General features: G+C 38.9%; 1 protein-coding gene across 1 annotated transcript in view; it reads right to left on the bottom strand.

The window, feature by feature from the left end:
- Nucleotides 1-13,023, bottom strand: part of F5 (coagulation factor V) — a 33,469-nt gene that overhangs the window by 10,717 nt on the left and 9,729 nt on the right. The window contains 9 exon segments of the mRNA XM_049825017.1: nt 59-295; nt 1,462-1,627; nt 3,567-5,505; nt 7,316-7,528; nt 7,935-8,085; nt 8,546-8,757; nt 9,135-9,237; nt 10,271-10,448; nt 12,203-12,368. Of these exon segments, the coding sequence (XP_049680974.1) occupies nt 59-295; nt 1,462-1,627; nt 3,567-5,505; nt 7,316-7,528; nt 7,935-8,085; nt 8,546-8,757; nt 9,135-9,237; nt 10,271-10,448; nt 12,203-12,368 (3,365 nt within the window).

Raw genomic sequence — 13,023 nt, 5'->3', positions numbered from 1 at the left:
TTCTGTGATTCTGTAATCAATCCCAGCAACACTACCACTTCTATTTTGATTTCCTTACCAGATTTAAATCGGAGTAGTAGATCCAGGACCGACAAGCTGCTCCTGACTGCACAGGTCCCGATCGCCTGTTTGCATACCATACATATATATAGCTGTTATTTGGCTGAACTTTATCATCTTCCTTAAACCAAGCAGTAGATTCATCATCATAAATGCTTCCCTCAGAGGACTTTTCATAGAAGAGTCCATGAGCATGGAGGGAATATGGTCTGGATGCCAAATTCTTAAAATGAACCTAGGAAAAAAAAAAAAAAGAAAAAAAGAAATAGATTCTGTTTGGCAAATTCAGGCCTAAACTGAAGTCTCACACAATACATTCCCATGACCTCAAACCAGGGTCAAGTTTTGTATCATAATTACATGCTATGTTGTGCACAGCAAAGCTGGCAGGCAGGAGAGCTTCTGACATCTCCATTGTCTTCCACTGAGTCTAGGTTCCTCGGACTTTTACTGCTGCCCTTCACGCCCAGATATGGTTAGTTACAGCAAACAGGGAGACAGGGAGTTTCTACCTCTTATGCTTTGCTGCATAGTTGCACTAAAGGGCACAAAACAGTAATACTAGACCTGTGTATGTATCACTCTCACTGAAAGCAGTGCTTCTCACTTGTCCCAGAGAAGCATGAGGATAGGGAGATTACATATTTACCTCTCCTTAGAGAATGACGCTCCCGAACTAAAATAGCCTCTTTCTTCTCTTACTCATGTTTTTAAATGTAGCTTAATGTGTTCCTGTTGCACACTACTCCTACTGAAATAAGCAGAAAGCAGTAAGATCTACTCTCCGCATCTAAGTCCACCCCTGTGTGTTGGAAGACTGGATGAAGAAGCATGAGAGAAGGGAAAGTCTACAGCAACATGCTTCCTAATGCAAATATACTACTGTATCACCAGGGATTCAGTTCCTCTCCATTCTTGTTGTTTGTATTATAACTAACCAAGCCATTTACAGGAAAAGTTTTCGAAGGAAAATACGCTTTTTGGACAAATATATATATTCATCTTGAGTACAAATTTACTAATTTCTTTTTAAAAAAACTAAGAAGCTCCCTTTACATATAAAAAGTAATATTTTCAGTGCAATCTGGGTTTAAAAAACTTAATATTTTTAATGTTAAAATTAAATCTCATTTTACATTAGACTGATAAGCCAGTATTTAATGTTGGGAAACTTAAGAAAGAAAAGCAGAAGTGAATTTACTGTGGATAGGAGAGAAAAAGGATGTGTTTCAAAGAAACACATCACTGTGCTTGTGTGTCCACACTGCAGTTTCTAGCTTTGAAAACTGTTTCCCCATCATGATCTTTTAAAAGTCTGTGGTATTTTTAGACCCATTCTACATCACACTAAGATTGCCACAAGAATCTTATCCTGCACACATATTCAAAACATTGACCTACTAGGATAACATCGTCCACTTCAGCCCGGATAACTGGCCCCAGGATGCCAAGGTGTTCTTTATATTCATCTTCATCCTGAAGAGTTGTAAAGGTACTGTCTGTATAGCTTTGGAAAATCACCTTATATGTGCTGCCATCTTTACAGGTTTTGTCATTCATCATCGTACTGCAAGGAAACACCCAATTAAAAACGTACACAGTGAATCAGAAATAATAGCTTTGATGAAATCTGAGAACTCATACAGCAGGAACATTTTAGAATATAAAAAATAAACACAGAAATATGTGTCAGATGATTCTGAAAATCATGACTTGCAAGGTTTAAGCAATTCTAGTTCTAGAGTTGTATAAGAGAGCCTTCAAAAATTTGGTCAGGTATCACTGAAAAACTCCAACTAGTCTCCAAAAACCTACCTGACCTCTGTTTTCCTTTTTTACCATTAGCCTTAAAAATCTGAATTGGAGCTTAGCTCAGAGTGTAGTGAGCCTACCACCTATGCCCTACTGTCTCACAGATGTACCTTCTCTGGAAAGCTAGCAGAAACACATTTTACATTTGACTATATCTGCATTCTGGCACACAGAGCTGGTAAGAAAAAAAACCAAACAACATTTAGGCATTCAAACCATTCTTCAGATCTTAAATAGAAGCATCAAAATGCTATTATTCTGATAAAACATAGTATTATTCCCTATAAACTTTGCCTCATTTCCAATTCTGCAAAAAATAGAAACTTAACCAAAGTCATCTAGTAGGAGGAAACGCTGGTTTTCAGCTCTTCAACACACTGAGACAGGATGTGCCGTGGGCTCTGTTAATTTCACTGGAACTACGTACCTCACACCAGCTGAGGATGAACCTCACTGGGGAGATCTATACAGAGCTCTGAGCATAAGGATTTCTTTATTTTGCAAGTGCGGAAAGAAACCGCCTGTGGTTTCTGCCATTTTTGCAAGTACCATGTATACAGACTGAGATAAGGCAGGAGTAAGCCCGGAGAATATTGAAAAAGTAGGGGGGAAAAATATCAATCAAATAAAACGGAACTTCAATTTCAGAAATAATATATGTTTGGAGCCAAATTTTGTACAATGAAAATCTTCTTGCTCCTTTTTTTGCTGCTTTGGATAAAAACTTGAAGTTGTGGCAGTTTTGGTCTTGTTCATTGCAAGAGCCACAAAGTTCAGCTTTTTGATGAAAAGCAACTAGGAATTCTACACATTGTAGGGTAAGCACTGATCCTAATTTGTATGAATGAACATAATGAATTTTTAGTACAGTTTCTCTCAAGTCACATATACTCTTTACTGTGGCATAGTGGCCAATCTTCCCTGTCAAAATGTAAGAAAACCCCTCAACACAAGGGTTTGTGATCCAGTCACCTTCTCATTTTTCTAAACAGTAGGAACAAAAATGCAGTAATTCATGCAGCTTTATTTTTAGCTTAAGGCAGTCAGCAGTGTGGTTAATGACTTTGCATTTTTCATATATTTTTCAGTACCACAGCCTTGTGAAGCTGGAAAGTGCTATTATCCCATTTTACAATAGAGAACTGAGACACCAGAACCACTTCTTGCTAGTGCTAGAAACTGTGATTTCATCCGGCCTATAAGCACATCCTGTCTATACTAGATCAGTCAGTCCATTAAATGCCTTGAAAGACTTTGTACAAGGAGGTCTCTATCCTATCTCTACTACAGAATCCAAGAACTCAAGGAGGAAGTAAAAGAGGTCATTCAAGTATAACAAAACTAACTGGAAGTTTCCCTCTTGACCTCCTACAGTGGGTTTTTCAACTTCTGTTTTAAAGAATGTTTCTAGTGAGTCTACAAAAGGGGGTTAAGAGAAAAAAAAAATAAATAATAGTTCTTAGTTGTGTTGTTCTTGATTATAGTAATCTCTCTCAATGACTTTCTAGGGGGCCCCCGGCCTCCCATGGAAAATTCCTAGCCTCCCGTGGAAAATTCTTAGGGTTCTACAACTGAAATGTTGGAAATCACATTGCACATTATGGATGCTCTTAAATTTATCAGCATGTGAATCAACATTCTTCTAATATATATCAGGATGACATACAAAATGAAAGCAAATGATTTAGCCAAACCTTTTTTTATATCCTGCATAGTTCCAGCAGACCTCTTTAGCTGCAATATAGTATCTCCTCTCATTCCCTTTGCTACGCAGGTAATGTTCAGCAATGTTTTCTGGGTTGCGTTGTTCATTGATATTCACTTTGGGGTCTGTCATGTATGGGTCATCAAAGGTCACATAATGGTATTCGTATTCGCCACCTGATGTTTCCTCACCGTAAGATCCTTCCACAACATATTCGTAGTCTCCATTTTCTTGGGGAAGTCCAATCGTGATCGATGGCTTAAGGTGCCGTGGGGTGAGCGTGTAATTTAGCGACTCTCCATGCTTGGCTCTACTCAGATCAGCTGTATGGTTGGCCTCGGTGGGTGCCCCTGTGGTGTTAGTGCAGCATGGCAGTGTTGTGTGGTTGGTCTCACCTGGAAACAACGTACGGCCAAACCCTGCCAGAGAACTGGTGATTTTTTGGGGCTTTTTAGTCCTTGGGCTTAGCAAGTGAGTCATTTTTGGATATTCCTTTTTCTTCCTTCGGATCTTGATGAAGGTTCCAGATGTACTCAAAGTATCATTCTTGTTCCTCCCCCTTCCTTTCAGAGTTGGGTGCATGTGGCTCCCTTTCTGGTTTTCTCCCATTAGATGTGAGAACCCTTGATACTTCTTCATAGGCTTCTTATTTATGAATGCTGTACCATTTCTGCTATGATGATTTAACTTACTACTAACAGATTTATCTATATTTGCCTCTAATCCCAGAGTCCCCTTTGAAGACACCAAATTCCATTCCTCATTTGTCATTTTCGATGAATATTTCCCAGACCTGGGCAATGACGCTTCTAGTAAGTTCTTCACTAGCGCTGGGCTGGAATTAGGGCTTATATCGCCTAATGTATGATCTGAAGAAAAAGCGTCTGCTTGTTTATCTTTGGATAGCTTGGGTTCAGAGAGGCTGGATGCATTAGACCCATCTTCTACAATGAGTTCCAAAGCAAGTGTCAAGTTAACTGCGTGCATGGCATTTTCCATCTTGGTTTCCTCCTCTTCCAGTTCATCATCATCATCTTCTGGAAGCTGGCCAGTTCCCACCATGTCTGTATCGGTTGTGTTCTCTGCATGATGCAAAGAATGAGGTGCACTTGTCTTGTCAGAAAATGAGACATTTTTATTTCGTACATGATTTAGAAGGGCATTCATCTTTTGGATGGAGTAAAACTTAATGGCCAGTGAGTTTCGCCTTTTCCTTCTACTGTTAATGCTATGATTTCCTCTTGCTGTGCTTTCCTCCTGATGCTGTCCTGAATAAAATTTACTGTTCTTTCCACCAGTTGGAAGCTCTTCTGCAATATTCATTTGGCCTTCCCCATTGGTTAGCAAGTGTGCACCTGCAGACAAGTTACCACGATCTATTTCATAATTGCTTTGGCTTCTATTCTCAAATAACAAGTCAGGCTTTCCATCACTTATGCTAGCTAAAAATAAGTCCTCTTCTGCTGTGACTGATGTGTGATTTGACTGGAATGTTTCAGCCTCAACGGAGGGAAGAGGAGTGATACGAGTTTCTAAGAACTTAGAGGTGTTTGTGGATTCGGTACTATTTATAGCTGTCAGACCTGAGCCAGCTGCCACCTCAGAACTCACGGCATCAGTGCCTTCATACTGTTCCCAGGCCAGCGCTGTAAGGTTTTGGTTTTCTTCATTGCCTGTTGCATTCCTTGAGCTTCGGATGGAGTAAAAAGAAGCCAGGTAATCCTGATAATCCGAATCCTCCTTATCTACTTCTTCTTCTTGCACATCTTCAACTGAGGTGGAAACAGCCTTTTTATCAGTCTTGGTGTAACTGAAATCCACAACATCAAATGCGTAATCTTCCTCATAGTCACATCTGGCATCTCTGAATCTCAGCCTCATGCCGTAACTCATCTCTGGGGTACCCCAGGATGCTAAAAGCCAAGTACCTGCAATTGACATAAAAGTGTTTTTCTAATATGCAGTAGTTAGAAGAGTGGACATTGCCTACCAGGGCAAGTTGCTGGGTTTGTTTCTACAGCACCTGCTACAGAAGAGTGCTAATCCTCATCTGGGATTTCCATGAGCTCTCATTGCAATGAAAAATAATTAATAAATGTAAACAAATAATAGCACATATAAATAAATACATCTAAGAGCTGGAGCTCTTCTCCACAGATTAAGCTGTACATAGGACCTGAGTCCAAACATAACCCGTGAAAGAGATAGATATGCAAAAGAAAGAAACAAACAAACAATATAAAGGAACCTACGTTTAGGTCTGGATCTAAGATCGGGATCTTTTGAGATAAATTTTTAATTTTCTCCTGTCCTTAGTGTTGTATGCATTGCCACACAGATGGAGCGTGTTCTGAGGCAATGTTGACAAACATCTGACAAACATAGTATTTTAAAAGCTTTTGAATGCATAAGGGATGATCTTTAAAAGAATAAAGTAATTTGAATTTCCAGTCTGGACACAAAACATTAAGCTGCCAATCTAAGGCATCTTAGATTAACTTAAAGGTTTTAATAATTCCTCCAAAACCTAGTCAGAAGATAAGCTCTCCATTTGAAACTAGGATCTGCAGAGAACAAAATACAATCTGCTTCCCTATACAGCATCAAATCAAGCTCTTTGCTTGTCACAGCTTGCTTTTGGAACCAGCAGAAATTACAAAATAGACAGAATTAACAGAGCTTGAGAAAACCAGCCCTTTTTATTAAAAAGGTCCCATACAATTTTTCTGTATTTATCAGAGTTTGAAGTGACCTGCATAGCTTTCCTTATTTCTAACAGCAGCAAATTTACAAAAGAAAACATGCCCTAGATGGGAAGAACAGATCCCATACCAAAAATCAAGCAAAAGTACAACTTCATTACTGGGGAGGTTTCCATGAAGTCTGATCGAGTTTAATGATTCCCTCGTCTTGAACAATAAAAAACACTTAACGTACAATACGTTTTTAACTGACAAGGTCTTGATGCTGTGCGATCACTGAAAACAAGCTTTGAGGATATGAAGAATTTGTTATTTAAATAGATAAAAATACAAAAATTCCGGTATTTTAAATAGGGTAAGGATACCTAAACCTTGTGGGATTTTAGGATGATCACTAAACACTCACAGCCTTCAATAAGGAAGAATTTCTGTCCTTTTGCAGGTAATTCTGTAAGTGTGGACTACATGGGTTCTAGCATCATCTTTTCAAGATATGGTATTAATCCTAGTTAGACACTAAGATGTATACTGATGGACTAGTGATCTGATTCAGTCAGGCAGACTTTACTGCTGCTAAATGACCAAAAGCCTAAGGTGAGGTGTAGCCACTTTGTCCAATAACAACGAGCATAATTTGACAGTCTTGGCCCATATTAGCTAACTCAGGATGGACAAGTATGTGGCAGAGTTGGGAATCGTACAGAGGAGTTGATACTGGATTGTTTCCAAGGCCAATCTTGGAATTGCCTTAAAATGCTCATTGCTAACCACAATACTAATTGTGAAGTGAAAAAAACCCACCAAACCAACAAAAAACCACAAAAAGAGCCTCAGTATAACATATAATTATGCTACATGCTAATTCTGTGTAGCCAACAGAAGTCCGTACACACCACTTGCGCTGGGGAATGACTGAACATTTTCTAGCACTGTGTTTATCTGAAAAGCTTTGTTTCCTACTTAGGTAAGTGCTTATAGACTGGAGATTAAAAAATGTCTTAAAAGAGCTGTCAACTACTATAATTTTACCACTTACCAACATTGTCCATTTCCACTGTGACCGATTCTCCACTCATTGGGAAAAGGTTCAACACATCTTCATATTTGCCTTGATACAGAAAAGAGTGCCCAGAAAGGCGAACAGAGACAATCTCATCGTGAGTGCCAACACTGGAGAAGTGCCACTGAATCACATTATCTTGGCAAAATCCAAGTATTTCACTGCTGTCAGACACATAGCCGTTTATTGCTAAAAGGAAAGCAAAATAAAAGTGGTCTCAATATTTTCAGAGTAAGACTTTTAAAACCTCCTCTTTGATGTCAGTCCACTGAACTGGACTCACATTTGCACCTGGAAAGAGACTGGCACAGGGCTGAAACCACAAGAGTCCTGATGGAGATTTCAGCTCTGGAAATAGTATCCCTAAGGCAGCGGGGTGCTGCGTCAAAGTCAAATAACCCTTGCCTTTGCTTCAGGGTCCAGAGCCAGCCTGGCCCCTAAAATATCGCATATTTCTGTACCGTGCTACTTGGCATGGTTAGAAGTTCACTGCCTCTACAGAATTCCCTGGTTGCACTATATTTGAGAACAAGCAATCACTGAATGCTCAAGTTTGCATAAGCTTTCACAACATTCAGCTTCATATCCCACTCACTGTGCATTATGTTTGAGTTATAGAACTTGGGATCATCTCTTTTAACACTGGCAGGGTTGCTGCAGTAGTCCTTGATGTTATCCTCTATGTACCAGCTCTTATTTTCATCGAACACAGCAAACATTGCCTGCTGCTCCCCATCTGCCTTTTTCTGAAAGACAATCAACACAGCAGTTACATTTTTTGAACAGAGACATGTATTAAGGACTCAATCCTACTATCTTTCTTTCTTACTACATAAGCAATATAACCTTCACCAGAGTTGTGGTGAGGGTGATCCAAGGGCTAAGAAAAAGGGAGTAGGGGGTCAAGACTTCAAGGTGACAATCCTACTACTGCAACCAGCCTGTGGTGGAGCACTGAGCAAGCCACTAGCACTGCTGATAAGCAGATGGTATATGACTGGGCTCTCTGTAAAAGGACAAGCCTGGTTTGACCTGAGCACAAGCTTTTGACATTTTTTTCTCCCGAGCGATGCTCAAGTCTTTGCCAAGCAAGATTTCAACAGACTGCAAAGAGGACCACTCTCCCAGAGCAAAAACAAATTCACTGTAGATCAAATAATATTATTTGAACAAAATCTATCTCTGAAAGGTTGCTAAACATGTTACCTGCACACCCTTCTGTGTCAATGCTTCACTTTTACAAATCAGAAGTGGGCCAATCAGTCCAGAGGCTATATCTCTCTCAATATCTACAGCACTATGATATAGCCTTGTAATACATTGTGCATCCTGTGCAGTGGGTTGGTCCATTTTAGCAATTTTCCATTCGTAAGTGTATGTCTTCCCTGGTTCAATTCCTCTACTCTGGGTGCCATTGCCTAAGGAAAAATAAAGGAGAACAGTAATGATATGAACTTAGAGCCAGATCTTTATATAACATCAGGCTGCACCTTTTAATGAAACTAGTGCAGTTATGCCATTTCAAGCTACCTCTGAGATAACTGAAGTTCAACATGGACTTTCCTGTCTCTAAAATGACAAACAAGAACAGAAAAGACACCAAAAAAGGATATTTGTCTATGCTTTGCAGATAATACCTTGGTTTTTCTGTAAGGCAACACAACAGGTCAGCAGAGGCAGAGCAGACTTGAGGTGTCCCAGTCATGCACATTCCTAGCCACAGCATCTCCTTCAAAGCAATGAAACCCTCCACAACAGTTAGTGGTACACAAAATGTAATTCACAAATTTCTTACTTGTGGGATCCAGAGGATAATCAACTCCTTCTGCATTCTTTGAAAGCGTCACTCCGTGGAAGTAAATGCTGTAGGGTCGACTGGCCTTATTTTTGAATACGATCTATATGGATAGGCAAATGAAAAAAAAATAATTTAGTATTCGGGAAATCCTTGTCTAAATACATAACAAAATTTCAACTACAGTAGAATTTGCCTGATTTCAGCCCAGGAAGGCAAAGGGATGTCTTAAATATTGTCTGATAATACAAACCTGCAGCCTAAATGCTGCTGGTGCCCTGTTGCTGGGCTTTGTAGAGCCCATTGAGTGAAGTTCAGCTTCTTATACCTGGTCTCTGGAAAATTTAAAAAGAACACTTGTTCTTCCAGCTACCAGGCACACATTACCTCAGGGAATACAAAGTTACTGACTAATGTTCTTAAGAACCTTCAATATGGGAGAAAACAAATTTAAACAGATTTAAATATCTTGTCCCAGATTCCAAGACCCAAAAGGGATATGGGAGGAAAAGGCAAAATGTCCTGCCTATTCTTGATGAAACCAGAAAAAAAGAAGAAACATGCTAAACTCAAATTCAGAGTCACAAAGTCATGGTGGCAATTAAAGGTCATGAAACTTTGTGATGCATCATCAAGTGACAACAGAAATAAAAGTGGATGTGACAGCAGCACAGGCTTGTAATGCAGACACTTTGTAGTTTCATTTCATTACTCCATGAAAGAACATTTAACTATGAAAACTGAGTACCATCTTCTAAAACAGCCAGAAAAAGATAACATAAGGAATGAGGGGCTCATGAAGTTTGGCCTCACATCCAAATCCTCCCAGAAGTCCAGCTGGGTGTAGCTTTTTTCCATTTTGGACCAGTGTCAACATATAAATGTATTTTACAAAGAGTGCGAATGAAGTATGTTTATGTTGTAAAATAAAGCACAATCATGGAAACTATAGAGGGAATGCTGAAAAATTTAAGGTAAACACTGTCACTTGTGATCATACCTTTTATAATAGGGCCAATTTATAACATTAGCTATATTTTTTGACCAAAAAACCAAATCAAACTAGCTCTTTTATATCTCTGCCCAACCAAAAATTATGCTACAGTATAAATAATCTCTGAAATTATGTTACTTACTTTGACTTTGTCATTGAGTTGAGCTCTGATAACAGGGCCCAAGATTCCAGTTTCCTTGGGACGAGGATTTTCCAGACGTTTAGTGAAGCTGGCATCAGTATATTGCCTAAAAATAGCCTTTTTATACTTTTTACCTATGAGGTTTGAGAAGTTGTCCAAGTGCTGCGCTTTATAGTGTCTTAAAAATAAAGGAAAAGACAAACGATCAACAAAACTTGAATAGTGACATGTATTAGAATACAGAGTTAGTACTCAAGCAACTGGTAGAAACCTCACTGCTTAAAAAAAAAATCCAAACCCTAAACTAACCTAATGCTCTTCACCCCAAATTCTAACCTAAATTAGGTAAGAAGAAGCTTGGAATGTTTTTTGTGTTTTAGTATCACATATGACCAATTAGTATCAGAGGTTATACTTAATTTAATAGGGTATACATGCAAGAAAGAAACAAACTGAAGCAGCAGCTACATTTTCAAGGTAAGATAGCAGAAATCACTGTTCTCCTTTTACAAAGGCATAGCTGAGCATAGAAAAAAATAAACAATTTGCTTACAGTAGCAAAGACTCTAGGTTAAGACAGGAACATATAATCTTAATCCCAGTCAGCACCATACAGTAAGTACTGTACACTCAGGTTTAAAAACATTAGAATTGTTAATGCTGAGAGCAAAACTAGGATAAATACTGGGAAGTAACAGAGTAACATGTTTATCCTGGTCACTTGTGCTTCAAAAAAAGGTTACTGAACAGGGATAAACTCTAATTTTGAACAAAGGAGGAAGAAATCAAGAGCACTGAGGTGGTTAAGTAATGCCATGTAACTAGCAGGGAAAGATATAAAAGTTTCCTCCATGGAGTCCAAGAGCAAATAAGAAGAGAAGTAAATCATACCAAAATAGGAGGAATACTTGAAGAGTTATGTGAACACTATATTCTAAGGAGGTATATGAAACTATAACCGCATACAGGGTAAGGAATTTGTCTTGTTCTGCTTAAACCCTTAAAGGTTCTTATGAACATCAGCTTGTAAAGTCACCAGTACTCTAGCAGTGGGGAATGGACAGTTTGCAAATTTAACCTCACAGTGCACTGGCAGCATTGTGTACTATCACCTCAAGTATGTTATAGAATTCCTTGTATTTACCTTAGGTTGAACAAAATAGCCCAATATGCTTACTTATTATGACTTCTACTACACCTACACTGGTGCCATAGAGAGACCTCTCTCCCATTCCCTAAACATGTTATCGTACTGAACTTTTAAAAACTTCTGTTCTCCAGAAATATTCCCTCCCTTTCCCTTCCTCTTAAGGATTGCTTATTTCAGCAGAATTCATATTGAAAAGTAATTTAGAAAATAGGCTTATATGCTACTTAGGGCATTTCCTAAGTCATCTTCATATTTTGGGCTCCCTGTTAGACGCAAAAGAAGGTGTCTATTTTTGGGCTCCTCAGCAAAGAAAGTCATTGACACACAGTGGAGAGCCACCATAGTGATTAGGGACCAAGAGCACATGACATAGAAGCAAAATCTCAGTTTATGCAGTTGTGCAAAGACACAGCTAAGGGAACATCTTATTTTAATCTTCAACTGTCAAATGGGAGATTATAGAGAAAACAGAACCAGATTCTCCTCAGAGTAGCATAGCGAAGAGATGAGACACAACAGACACAAGGTGCAACATGAGAAAGTCTGATTAGATATAAGGAAAACCTTTTTCACCGTGAGGTTGCAGAGGTACCCAGAGAAATTGAGGAGTCTCCATTCTTGGAGAAAATGAAAACTCAACTGGATAAGGCCCTCTGCAACTGGATGTAATTTTGCCATTGGATCCAACTTTGCTGTTGGATCTCCAGAGGTCCTCTCCAACCTGAATTATTCTATGATTTCATATTAACATTCCATATTATGTTGACGAAGTATTATTTTACTTATCAAGGCTGTCTGGAATAGTTGGGGCGTAATCCCAAGTAACTTCTTCTGCAGCAATGAAATATTCCCAGCTTTTGACCATAAGACGTTCTTTATAGGAGAGACGACTCTTCTTCATCTCTTTGTCCCCACAGTCTCTTACAGTGAGGTAACCGTGCATTCCAGCTAATTGAGAAGAAACAGTACCATAGTGATTTTCCATTTTTATGAACCTTACCACTTCAACTGCATTTCTTATTTCTTTAGCTAAGCCTGTCAGCAAGCTTTTGTTCATCTGATTGCCATCTTTTCAGGCTTGAAAAGGCTGCATCCTTGTAGACTGTATATATAAACTGGGAGCCTTCCAAGGAGACCATATTAATCAAACGGAATACAGAAGCTCTCTCAACTAGCCCTCTTTGAAAATACCAGCTGAACAGATAGACAGCTATTTTTTTTTTTCCTTTTTTTTTTTTTTCTTTCTTTTTTTTTTCCCCCCTCAAAACATGTCTTCCAGGTCTTGTAAGAGAGGCATTTAGCTCATTCTTTAGAACAGAATTTTGATCACTGCTGAGAGAGAGATACCCACTTTCAAATGATCAACAGCAAATATTTGCATCAGATTGAGTGAGCCTTAGCTGAAAGTGCTCAATTTCTCAAGGAACACATGGTTCCTTACTCATTTTATAACAGTGATTATCTGAACAGCTCACAGAAACTTAGACACTGGAGTTCACTGTAGCTCTGTGATCTGCACACAGCAGTAAGCTGCAGATAAGAATGCCTTTTAGTTCATCGTGCACTTTTCATTCCAACAGAATGCCCTGTTCTCCAGTGGTTT

This window comes from Accipiter gentilis, chromosome 21 (assembly GCF_929443795.1).
Source record: "Accipiter gentilis chromosome 21, bAccGen1.1, whole genome shotgun sequence".
Classification (NCBI taxonomy): Eukaryota; Metazoa; Chordata; class Aves; order Accipitriformes; family Accipitridae; genus Astur; species Astur gentilis.
This window is presented reverse-complemented; position numbering and strand designations above follow the sequence as displayed.